This window comes from Coffea arabica, chromosome 6e, assembly GCF_036785885.1.
Source record: "Coffea arabica cultivar ET-39 chromosome 6e, Coffea Arabica ET-39 HiFi, whole genome shotgun sequence".
NCBI classification, from domain to species: domain Eukaryota; kingdom Viridiplantae; phylum Streptophyta; class Magnoliopsida; order Gentianales; family Rubiaceae; genus Coffea; species Coffea arabica.
This window is the reverse complement of record NC_092321.1, coordinates 2,739,375-2,752,364: the sequence shown is the minus strand read 5'-3', so window position 1 is coordinate 2,752,364 and position 12,990 is coordinate 2,739,375. Positions and strand designations below refer to the sequence as shown.

At 38.8% G+C, this 12,990-nt stretch overlaps 2 protein-coding genes across 2 annotated transcripts; both read left to right on the top strand.

Annotated features, from left to right (window-relative positions):
- Positions 1 to 4,223: 4,223 nt before the first annotated feature.
- On the top strand, positions 4,224 to 7,403 carry LOC140009286 (L-type lectin-domain containing receptor kinase VIII.1-like). Its single transcript, XM_072054400.1, has one exon. The coding sequence runs from the start codon at positions 4,553 to 4,555 to the stop codon at positions 6,698 to 6,700; it is 2,148 nt and encodes a 715-aa protein (XP_071910501.1). The 5' UTR covers positions 4,224 to 4,552; the 3' UTR covers positions 6,701 to 7,403.
- Positions 7,404 to 11,124: 3,721 nt separating this feature from the next.
- Positions 11,125 to 12,845, top strand: LOC140009285 (DNA-binding protein S1FA-like). Its single transcript, XM_072054399.1, has 2 exons — positions 11,125 to 11,284; positions 12,431 to 12,845. Exons 1-2 carry the CDS (start codon positions 11,234 to 11,236, stop codon positions 12,644 to 12,646), a joined length of 267 nt encoding a protein of 88 aa, XP_071910500.1. The 5' UTR covers positions 11,125 to 11,233; the 3' UTR covers positions 12,647 to 12,845.
- The last annotated feature ends 145 nt before the right edge of the window (positions 12,846 to 12,990 follow it).

The window sequence follows — 12,990 nt, the reverse complement described above, 5'->3', positions numbered from 1 at the left end:
AAGAATTTTGTCTACGATGGTTTACTTTCAACAAAATAATACTGTAGTAATAATAATAAAGAAAAAGTGAAGTAAGTGTGAGTACCCCATAATGAAAAACGTAACAAAACAAAGCAATGGATACAAGAACGAGAGTAGTTCCACTCCTTATTCTCCATCCCTTCATCGGACGAATTCTCGCAATCAATTTTGTTGAAAAAAACATTCTCAGCAATCTCTGTTCACATTGTTTAGTAGATACAGCTCACACTTGGATAAATCCGATTTTCAAAGATTTAATGGTCCAAATTATACCACATCATCTCACTGAATAGTGTGACACAATTTGGGATCATTAGATTTTTGAAAACCGGATCAAGTCAAGTTTTGGCCAATAAATGCCAGTAATAGAAAAACAAGGAAATTTGGTGAATTCAATCAACGTGAAATGTCTGTCTAAATTTGAATCATGGATGTGGAGAAAAAAATTTATGTAACCTTACAATGTGCACTATTTCTCAAAGTTCATTCACTACTGACCGGTTATAAGTAAATCCTTTAAAAATTGGTCATTAAAACCATGTCCGATCAGATATGGTAAATTTGTTGGATTGACGATGCCAGAAAAGGACTAGAAAAGATCTTTAACGATTGGCTTGGCTAATCCGGTTCTTCAGTGGGGTATCGCAGACATTCTTTGCCCTTCGGCTCTGATCCACCCGTAACAACTGCCATATCGGGATGGATCACCAGGAATGAATGACTTTTGGAATCGTAGTAATTGAGATGACTGTACGTGTATGTGTGTGTGTGTATATATATATATATCAGGCCAGTTAGTACGTCCACCAAAATTGGTGGACTTGAGAGCCAATGTACAACAGCTAATGCATAATGTCATATATTGGGGAATTATCATTAGCTGCTGTGGAAAAGTGTAGCTTTCGTAACCAACAATTCATCATATTCCAGTTCAGCTTCAACTTGCTGGTGCAAAATTGCCATCTAAGTCCCACTCTTCAAGTTCACGAAACAATCAATTGCAAGCAAAAGGTTTGCAACAACCCCCCCCCCCCTTCCTTCCCTTTTTCTCCAAACTCTCAACAACTAGTATATTTTGGTCAATTGCTCCAAATATGAATATTCTTGTTCTGGACGCCATACGTTGACGATTTTCACATTTTAGTTTTCGCATTCCAGCCTTTGTGTCAATTTTTAACAAGGGAGTCGAAATGTATTCAGCTTTCACGTGCATGCCAATGTTGTTAGACTTGTACAAGATCTGTAAGTCCGATCGTGAACCAGTTTTCTTCCTGAATTAATTAGTAGTGTGAAATCATTTTGATAAAAAATCAGTTAAAACTGTCAAAAATCAGCCAAATTTTAAGCATGAGTTCACTTTTTTATATATAATTTTTTGTGTCTATTTGATTGCAAGCCTAATATTTTTGTAACGTTTTATATGGTTGGCCAAATATAACTAAGAATATAATTTCAATATCCTGGAACTTACAAAATATAAAATAATTATGACATGATGCTGACATCAGCGAAGTTTTGAAAATGATCGGATTGATCCGATCAATTAACTCCCAATCCAATAGTTTAGCCAAATTACTATCTTGTCCAAGTTTAACAATATAGGTGCATGCTATTTAGGTTGTACGTGGATAATAGAAGAGGCTTGGATGTATGGTCCAAAAGTCATTAATAATGAGATCGATAGTTCAACTCTTGTGACACCCTGACCCTGTTGATAATTATCCCATGGTTGAGTGATGTCCCCCTTGCCTCCAAATGACACAAAATAGAAAAGAAAGAACCCAAAGGAAAAAAATCATAAATATCACACATTTGTTATAACTGGTTGAAAATGAAAAACTTGTAGTAATATAACCTTTTAAGTTTTATGGGCATTCACAATGCACACTGTGCATGCGAGGTCTGGGCAATCGAGTTGAAATTAAACACAAGACGAGTTCACCTACAAAATAAAAAGTGTTCGGGTCTATGTCCCTCGAGATCACTCCGACGCTTAAGCCAATAACTATCAGAAGTTGTGTCGAATTGGTTAGAAAGCATACCTCTCAAGGAGATAAGGAACTAATACTTATATTAGAGGAGTTAGGAAAAGAAATGATACCTCTCAGGGGGTCTTTATCTCTTAGCAGCGGGGCACCCCTGTGGCGTTTTCTATCCCACATCGGTAATGGGGGGTTGGGGGTTTAGGTTTATAAGTCCCTCACAGGACTCCACAAGTTACCGGCTTTTGGAGTTACTGTGGGGAGTTAGGTTTATTTGCCAAAAATTCTTACTTTCGTAAGAAAATGTCAGAAAGGAAAAAAGGAAAAGAAATGATGAAATCTATTGGTAGTCTGATCTGGTACGATAAGACATGACGCATGTGTCAATGATAGGATTGAACAATAGGGTGATTGATTGCCACATTAACCATGTCAATTATCGGTCAGAATATAATGGTGGACCAGACTTCCGTTGACCTCAGGTAAACAAGCTATATTGAAGTGAGTTGTATGTAAAGGCCGACTGGCCAAGATATCCAACCCTCTAGGCACACACACGCCACATTTTCGTTGTCTTATATGCACTTTCTACATGTGATTTTTATTTTATTCTTTTTACTCTTTACCTCTTTGGCATCTTTGTCTGCTGCTTTTCTTCATTCCTATCGTTGGATCAAGGGCCATTTTTTTTCCCATTTTTTGGTTATAAATGTGTAGAGTTACATTACTGATAAAGTTAACGCATGATTGGCTGGTTCGATTTACTACCCTTCACGTGCAACTATCTCGCTGATTAACTCAGGCTTCTAATCTGTGTTCCAGTCAATCCTCAACTTCTCTTTCCCGCTTTGGTATTTTCGAGGTAGTAACCCCAAAAGGAAAAAATGCTGAATGAATTGGATCAACCAAATTTCCTTTGGACGGCCAAAGCGCCTAAAAGGGTGAAAAGGTTTTGAAACTTACCATTTGAATCGCCTATAATTCTTCTGTCAATATTTAAGTTCTTAACTTATAAAAAATTAACCGTACCTCAATTTGTAATTTGGGTTTTCCTTTCTTCTTTGTTTCCATTTTCCCCCAAGAAATAAGCATCTATTCTTAAGGTTTTGTGAAATGGGCCCTTTACCCAAATGCTATGGAGTAATCGTCTTTCATAAAGAATAGCCACAGTTTGTACCCGGTAGAGTAAAAAAATAAATTTACTACCACAAGTTTTGTATTTGAGCCAGACCTTTCAGCTTTTACGCAAACTTTCGAGTTTCGGGATCCATCGTGCAAAGTTCTGGTCCATAATGCACTAATGCACACTTATATAACATTGAGTAAATCTTTCATACACTGACGGTGTATACATTATCATCGTTGAATTCATGATATATGTGCAAAAATTAAAGTTTAAATTCAAATTTTACATAGTTGTCATTCATCCAACATTGATACTGTATACACTGTCAGTGTAGGAAAAATTAATTTATATATATTTATATATATTTGTTTGCATAATTAGCACCATCTACTTTATTTCTACGCTATCATACTTTAGGAGCACCCAATTGGACCAATAGCAATGCACACTTATCCATTGTACAAGTCTAGCAATAGTTATGCACACTTCGAGTATTGCTAGATGACGGACAAATGAGAGAAGTAGAAAAAAAAAAAAAAAAGAGTAGACCATGACACATATGCCACTCGTATCTTGAGTCACACCACGTCACACTGACAGCTGTATCGACACAGACGTGAAAATAAGTGGATTATCTCTCACTTTATTTTATGACATTTTTTATTCCTCAATATATAGACGTGGAATTCGGTTGTACTTGTAGCTGAAGCAGTGATCTTAATATTAGTAGAATTTAGAAAGAGTCGGCGGTGAAAGAGTTTTTCCGCTGAAGTCAATAAAACACATCAACGTTGAATTCCACCAGCCAATATCCCCAGAAGAAGAATGGTTTGTATTTGTACTCTTTGCTTTGGCAGGCAGCACGCCCACAGTAAATTGCCAAACTGTAAAATCATAATTCTTATTATTCCATTCCCATCTCAGCACTAACTAAAAAAACACACACAAATGTGGGACCCCGAGTCTTCAAGTCAGTGGGAAAGTTCTTCCAGCAAGACGATGGGAAATAAAAGGTTTCTTTATCATCCTTTTTACCGTTAGAGGGAGGAACACGTGGCGTCCATTCTTAGCCACCTGTCTTCTTCCAAGTTCCAAGTTCAATCCCTGCTCGTCCTTGGATTCCCACCTTCATGCCCACCCCTTCTTTCCTTCCTCCCATCACTATTCGTTGTTTGTTTCCATTCCCATGCATTCCTAATTCCTCCTCTCTTTTTATTCTTAATTAATTAATTAAATTCCCAATCACCATTTTCCCCTTTTCCGTTTCCTCGCTCCTGTTCCTATCTATCCTTCACTAAAATCTCGTGATTCGTCTCTCCTGCCGCAAACTCCTGTCTTTTCGCTGCTAAACAAACACGCCCGCCCGCCCGCCCCGAGTATCAACATACTCTTACGACTATGTTGTCCTAAAAATATCTAGCAAATGACGTCACTTCGCGGCGATTTTCCCGGCACCATTGTACTGACACTCCTCATCAACTGTGTGGTGCTTCTCCACTCTCCCGTCAGCGTCTCCGCCGCTCAATTTGATTTCAGCACGTTAGCCATATCCAGCCTGAAGCTAATCGGGGATGCCCACATGCTCAACGGGAGCGTGAGGCTAACTGGCGACCTGACTGTCCCCAACTCCGGCGCCGGGAAAGTCTTGTTTTCGAAACCCGTCAGGTTCCTCCAGCCTGGGTCTCAGAATCCAGTGAGCTTCTCTACATTCTTCTCATTCTCGGTTACTAATTTGAATCCGTCCTCCATTGGTGGCGGTCTAGCGTTTATCATCACGCCGGACGACGTTGCGCTGGGCGACGCCGGAGGATACTTGGGGATCATGGACTCAGAGGGTGCCCAAGCCGGCGTCGTCGCCGTCGAATTCGACACTCTGATGGACGTTGAGTTCAAGGACATCAATGGGAACCACGTGGGTTTGGATCTGAATTCCATGGTGTCAGCTGAAGCAAGCGACTTGGATGCCGTCGGCGTGGATCTCAAGAGCGGTGACTTGGTTAACTCGTGGATCGACTACTCCGGGTCAACCCGGATACTGAATGTATTTGTATCCTACTCCAATCTCAAACCGAAAGAGCCGCTGCTATCAACCACCCTTAATCTTAACGAGTACGTGAATGATGTCATGTTCGTCGGGTTTAGTGGGTCGACTCAGGGGAGCACTGAGACTCATAGCATTGAATGGTGGAGTTTCAGTTCATCATTCGACGTAAATTCCAAGTCTAACTCCCCGTCAGCAATGTCATCACCGCCGCCACCGCCGCCGCCCGGGAACAACGTCAACTCAACGTCCCCTGCCTTAGCTCCATCGCAGTCTAACAACGCCAGTAGCAGTACAGCCTTGCACGAGAAGAGCAGCAGCAAGTGTCACAACCAATTGTGTAAACAAGGCCCAGGGGCCGTTGTTGGGGTGGTCACGGCTGGTGCTTTCTTTCTGGCATTATGTGCATTGCTTCTGATATGGGTTTACTCCAAAAAATTCAAGCACGTAAAAAATTCCGAGACATTGGCTAAAGATATCATCAAGATGCCCAAGGAATTTAGCTATAAGGAGCTCAAGCTTGCGACCAAAGGATTTGATTCTACGCGGGTTATTGGGCACGGCGCGTTCGGGACGGTGTATAAGGGTATACTGCCGGATAGCGGCGACATTGTTGCGGTGAAGAGATGTAGCCATAGTGGGCAGGGGAAGACAGAGTTTTTGTCTGAATTGTCGATAATCGGAACCCTTAGGCATAGAAATCTCGTCAGGCTACAAGGTTGGTGCCATGAGAAGGGTGAGATTTTGTTGGTCTACGACTTGATGCCCAATGGGAGTCTTGACAAGGCATTATTCGAGTCGAGGATGGTTTTGCCGTGGGCTCACAGGCTGAAGATTTTGTTAGGCGTTGCTTCTGCCTTGGCCTATTTGCATCAAGAATGCGAAAATCAGGTGATTCACAGGGACATTAAGAGCAGTAACATAATGTTAGACGAAGGGTTCAATGCTAGATTAGGAGATTTTGGGCTGGCGAGGCAGGTTGAGCATGACAAATCTCCCGATGCTACGGTGGCTGCGGGAACGATGGGTTACTTGGCTCCCGAGTATTTGTTAACCGGGAGGGCTTCTGATAAAACGGATGTTTTTAGCTACGGAGCGGTGGTGCTGGAGGTGGCCAGTGGGAGGAGGCCCATCGAGAAAGAAGCAAGTGGGGTGGGGAAAGTTGGGGTGGGGAGCAATTTGGTGGAATGGGTGTGGAGTTTGCACAAAGAAGGGAGGCTGTTGACGGCGGCTGATTCGAGGATTTGCGGAGAGTTTGAGGAGGCGGAGATGAGGAGGGTGCTATTGGTGGGGTTAGCTTGCTCTCACCCGGACCCAATGGCCAGACCTGCAATGAGGGGTGTGGCCCAAATGCTGGTGGGCGAGGCGGAGGTCCCATTAGTCCCCAGAGCAAAGCCAGCCTTGAGTTTCAGCACATCTCACCTTCTGCTGAACTTGCAGGACAGCGTTTCTGATTTGAATGGATTGCTCACCATCTCTACCTCCTCGTCGGATCACAGCTTTAACGGTGATGGAATCAACCTCGTTTAATCATTAATGGTGGTGGTGGTTCCTTGGCGGTCATCTTTGTTGTTGTTGTTGTTATTATTATTATTATTATTATTTCACTTATCTCTTCTTCTTCTTCTTCATTTTTCTTTTTTCTTTCGGGAAAAAAAAAAAGAAAAATAACTCTATCTATATGTTGATTTGTTTGCCGTAAATTAATTCATATGCTGCTAGGTGCGTAATGGGGCATGCCAACACTCTGAATTAGCAGGTTTGGGCCCTTTGGGAGGAATTCCGTTGGTTTGTCTCATCAGCTGAGTGTTTTCTCCGCTTCAATTATAGTAGTTAGGGAAGGGTGGGTGGGGGATGGGGTGGCTGCTGCTGGTAGGTGGCCGGGGGCAAGCAAAATTGTGGAAGTCGTTTTCTTGGTATTGGATGATCGGGATCCCTCTTTATTCCTTCCTGTGTAGAGACTATAGACTAGAAGAGAGAAAGAGAGAGAGGTGGGAAGTTGCTGTCTCGGGCAAAGCTTAAAAGTCAAAAGCAGAGAAGCAAAGTGTTTTGAGTGGACGTCCGGTAAAGTATAGTGACTTATGTAAAAGGCGAATGGTATGGTATGGTAGTATTTGATTGTATGTAGACCGTAATGTTAATAGCAGTAGCTCTCTAATAATGAAGCATTGGGGGTGAGCAAGAGCAAAAAATTAAGTCATGAATCTCGTGATCCCTCTTCTTTCTTTCTTTCTTTCTTTTGGATTATTGGTATATGATTTAACAACAAAAGAGGCCTCAGAATTTTTGGCTGGTTCACTCTCTAATATATATACTATATACATATATGGAATTCACATACGCATGCATGCAGACAGCTACGCAAAGTTCCACGTAGAATGTACACCAACCGAATCAATTCCCGGAATCTTTTATTCGCTTCACATGCACCTTCATTTGGACATATATCCATCTTTATTCTCCGTTTCACCGTTTCAATTACCTTGCCTTCCATCTACCTTACCTTCCATCAACGTGGCTTCTTTAAATTCATACATATGGTGCGTAGTACATACTTTTTATTCTATGATAATTTAGTTTTCATCGATTTTTCAAAGTCCCGTTCAACCTCTCACTCAGGTTAGGAGTAGAGTAAGTTAGACTACCTCTTGTTGTTGTTTAATAAATAAAAAAAAATCACTTTACAAGTACATTATAAAAATTGAAACTTACAAGATGTACTTGCTTAAATTTTACTAGTTTTTTTTTTTTTTTTTTTTTGTCGACACAGGGTGTCCGGGTCAATCCTTACGGGACCCGACTAATCCTCTGCGGCCCGGGAGAGGAGGCCCCACTCCACACCGAACAGGTTAACAGCGGGACTCGAACCCTGGACAAGCCAGCTTAAATTTTACTAGTTAGTTCTTTGAAAGTGAGGAGATGTCAAATCGATTTTACAAGTGTTCCGAATCACATCAACGGGATAAGTTCATTTTTTGACCTTGCCTTCCATCTTCTTTAAATTCATATGGTGCGTAATACATACTTCTAATCCAACGGTGATTCAATTTTCATCGATTTTTCTAAATTTCGTTGGATCTCTCTGTCCTAATGTAGACTAAAATAGGGATAGGAATCGAGTAAAATAGATTAGCTATTACCGTCTGATAAAAAAAAATCACTTTACAAGTACGTTATAAAAATTGAAACTTACAAGATGTACATGCTTAAATTTTGCTAGTTAGTTCTTTGAAAGTGCGGAGATGCCAATTCGATTTTACATGTGTTCCGAATCACATCAACGGGATAAGTTCATTTTTTTTTTTACCTTAATTTTTGTTTCCATCCTCAAAGATGTGTGTGGCACTCACAAGCCCATTGCGCCATTGCTCTAAGCTGTCCACATTCTTTGCTGAACGGGTCCTTGTAAATAAGCCCGTTTTGTGATTCTTCATTTCATGTATCACAACTAGAACTCAACCCTCTACGATGGTTTTGGTGCCTGGTTGAATCCAAACGAAATAAGAATTATGGCCAACCTAAATGTCAGAACGAGTGCAGTTCAAATTCGGCCTTTACCCCCAAAAAAAAATTTCATATTTGGCCCTGTTTATCTTTGAGAAAGTCTTAAGGCTAAAATTTTAGGCGACCATTCTCAAATCCACTTTTGTAATTTATATAAATATAGATTTTTTTTTAGGTGACGACTCAAATTTCATATGTGAATAATTGAAAACCTAAAATTAGGTTGTGTTATAGGCAGTCTTGGCTAGGGGGATTAGAATTATAAGGGGCTATTATCGATTGATGTAAAATTTTTTTTTAAAAAAAACTAATTGACCAGAATTAACAAAAGCTATTCTTGGGTAGATTTTAACTGACATTAAAAAAATATTTTTCAAAAAGAGATACCTGGTAAGAGCTATGAATCAATATATGAAAATTATAAGAGTTTTTCTTTTCTTTTATTTTTTAGACATAATACGAGAAACAGGGTGTTTGGGATCAAATTGGAGTAATCTCAAAAGATTACTAGATTTATATGTCCAAATCCACTGAAATTTATGAACTCCGAAACTTGAGAGCGTAATATCTTCAGAGAACACCGTAAAGCAAAATGACACACTTCTTCTCAAGGGGCAAAAAAAAGGTGTTTCAAGGGAGCAACGATCAACCCACATAGCAAACAAATAAAGAAAATCTCTAATGCATTTACTTTTTTCAATATAGCGTATATGATATAAATTACAATCACGAGTCACATATAGTCCATGATGGTGACACGAATTAAGTCCACCCAAACTTTTATGCACTCCCCTCCCCGCCCCCCAAATGATTAACATGTAGTGTATACAATGGTACTCATAAGTTGCAGAAACTTAGGCTAGATCATATGTACTTGGTTTAGTTGATAAGAACGTGTTATTTTCTTACAAAAGGTCATGTATTCGAATTTCGCTGTCGATATCAAGGCTATTTTGATGGACGATTGATAAGAACCTCTGTAAGTGGCTTATAATTGGAAGCATGTCCTGACCTGACTCGTGAGAGTGACTGAAGCCAAATTCACCCAAACTTTTTTTTTTAAAAAAAAATTCCTATGTACTTGAGCCCTAACTCCAACCGAAAATGTTAAAAAGGAAAAGTCATTTGTACCTTAACTCCAACTGAAAAAGCAAAAATAAAAAAGTCTGTAGGTTGATATATTAAAAAAAAAAAAAAAAATCTGGCATTCCGAGGTATTCACTATTCAGTAGAGGTGTCAAATAAAACCATTTAACTAATTTTACCCATACCCGCCCATTAATAATTGAATATGGGTATATTAAATTTTTATATATGAATATAAATGGGTTACCCAATTATACCCATTTATTAAATGGGTATAATTGGGTAACCCATCTAACCCATTTAACCCATTTAACTTACATTCCCAAACCTTTTGTATTTCTCGGGGTAAAAAAGAGCTGGCACCACCTCACCCAACCCCAACTTCCAGACTTTTTCTTTGACCGACAATTAACCCCGTCAAATCACCCATTTCCTTCCCTTCATTTCGTCTTTTCTACTTAACCAAATGCTTCTTAACTTTGACAAAAAAAAAAAAAGCTTCTTAACCATGGGGAAAAAAAAAAGGCTGTCAAAAATTATTTAATTTTTTTCTTTTTTTTTATAAAGAAAAGGTATTGAATTTAAAACTTCCTACTCATAATCTCTTCCTATGTTCCAATCAAATCCTCCCTGCCCTGTTCAAAATTATTTGCATTTGGAGTTGGATTGCATGTTTGTTGCTAGTCTAGCATAGATCACAACGGACTGTTTTTCCTTTGAATTTCGGGGATCAGGTTAGAAACTTGCACCACTTACATTATATGTCCACTTCAACTTTCATCGAAAACAAGTAAGTAATATTATTGACAGTGTGTCCAAAAAATAAAAATCACAAATACTAGGGGTTCAAAGTTTTGGATTAAATTTTTTTGTTAACTTTCATATTATTTAGTCCAAAATTTTAGATTCTCATTGTTCAATTATTAAATAATATGTAATTTTGCGACATGGCATGCGGATGGAAAAAAAATTGATAATTAGACTTATTTGGCATAATAAGTAAATATTTAAAATTAATGATGGGTGTAAAATGGTATAAATTGATAATTTAGTTTAAAAATGAATTTATATGAGCTTGTAAAAATTTAGAATAAATGGGTTATAAATGGATAATTGGGTTACCCAACTCATTTTTTGACTTACCCATTTATACCCATCTAATTAAATAGATATAAATGGGTTGACTCACTTATACCCATTACCCATTTTACCCAACCCAAACCCGCCCAAATCACCCATCTTGCCACCTCTACTATTCAGGGACTGAAGGTGTAAGTCCAATTCTACAGTAAGACTAATCGTAAACATAGAAAAAACTCGAGGACCGAAAATGAATATTCGACCACGGAGATCAGCTCTTATTTTGTCTGCGACACCACTAGTGTCGTCTTCTTCTCGAACTTGAACAAAAGCCCTTCTGTCTCGTTGCCCCTAAGGATCCTCTCATTTCTCATCAATTTTCAATTTTACACCATGGATTACGAACAAGACTTCGGAGATCGCGTGCCTCCCTCCTTTGATTCGGTACTTTTTTTCACAGATCTATGAATTTGTGTTTCTCAATCTGGATTTTTTGAATTCATGAGATCCAATTTGATTGCAAGCAATTTTAACTATTTCTCGTTCTGATCTGTGGTTATAACTCAGTAATCCGAGTGATTTTTGTTTGTTCATGTGATTCTCTTTTTTCCCTCTCTTGTTTCTATGTGCTCTAGAATTAGAGATGGACTTGTTTGATTAAGAATTTGCTCACTCTGTCCTTATTTTGTTGGAAATCGTTTAATCTTCTTACTTCTTGTATTTCGTGGTAACTTAAATTCATCTGGTCCTGAAAATTTTGTTGGTGTGTGGCGATGATGCAGAATAGCTTCTTCTTTTTTATATATTTTTTGAAGATTTTCCAATCCAGAGGTGAAATATTAAAATTGGCTATATAAAAATGTTACTGGCTGATCGAAGGGAACATATGAACAATTAATTTGTGGACTACCATAGAAATCCACATTTGATTCCGTGAACTTTTGCAGATGCTATAATTCATGTGAATTTGATTAAATGGACTTGAGAAAAAGTTAGGAAGATTATGTAGATGCTTAAGATGTTGAGATTACTTTCAGAGAATTTATTCTCAATTTCTTTTTCGAAATAAGTTTAGAAAATTTCTGTATATCATTTAGATTTTGGATGTTAAGTTGCAGAGTGTAGAGACCTAGACTAGCATTTCCAGACTATTTAATGGCAGCTGCCTCGTGCTCCTATTTTCATCTGTTTTTGACAATAGGAGGTTCAGAGAAGAAATTTAAGTTATGCATTTTATCAACTGAGTCTTGGAAAAGAAAAAACGAGATTTTATGTGAATAGGAGCTGGCTAAGAGCACTGATTTTGCTTTGGATGAGAGCACTGTATGGTTTATGGTTGTCAATCCCTTGTGTGTTTGGTGTCTTGCCTTTGGAGATTGATTCAAGCTTTTGTTTGTCAAGAACTTCTGAAAATGTGTGATGGCATGATCTCAGAAATTGTGGAAATGTGGTTTAGGAGTGACTTTTGCAGCGTCACTTTTGTCTAGAGCACTTGTGCAGTGTTCCTTCCCCCCCCCCCCCCTCTGGGCATATCAAGACTTTGTTCATTGTGAATAATCAGTTTACATATTATATCTGATGGACTGACAGAGAAACATGGGGGTGGAAACTGAAGCCAAAGGATTCAATCCGGGATTGATTGTCTTACTTCTCGTTGGTGGGCTAATATTGGCATTCCTTGTTGGGAATTACTTTCTTTACATGTATGCACAGAAAACCCTTCCTCCAAAGAAAAAGAAGCCAGTTTCCAAGAAGAAGATGAAGAAGGAGAGACTGAAGCAAGGTGTTTCAGCACCAGGAGAATAGACATTTTGAAGTCTAGGATTGTACTGGTCTTGATGATGTTGAGCTGCTGCATCCAAATCTCATTGATTAGCAATGTTGACACGGATGCCTGCACCTTCTGCCGACATTTTTGTTCTTTTACTTATTATAAAACTAGATAGAACTTGAAAATTGGAAATTTTTCCCCCTGTTATGAAAGAGAACTGTTTTTTGTTTAAAATATGTTTGCTGCTTTGATTTCCTAGTTTTTGAATCATTGCGTTTTTTGGTTGACTCTGTCCGACTTCACGAGTATTTGATGCTAAAAAAATGTTTAAAACTCAATAGGGGTCTGAAATAGGGTTGCAAATAAATCGAACCAAACT

Excerpts from the sequence above, each read along its gene's own strand:
- LOC140009285 (XM_072054399.1), top strand. The coding sequence starts at position 11,234 with ATGGATTACGAACAAGACTTCGGAGATCGCGTGCCTCCCTCCTTTGAT. Across the intron at positions 11,285-12,430 it reads TGCCTCCCTCCTTTGATTCG|AGAAACATGGGGGTGGAAAC; the intron begins GTACTTTTTTTC and ends ATGGACTGACAG.
- LOC140009286 (XM_072054400.1), top strand. The coding sequence starts at position 4,553 with ATGACGTCACTTCGCGGCGATTTTCCCGGCACCATTGTACTGACACTC.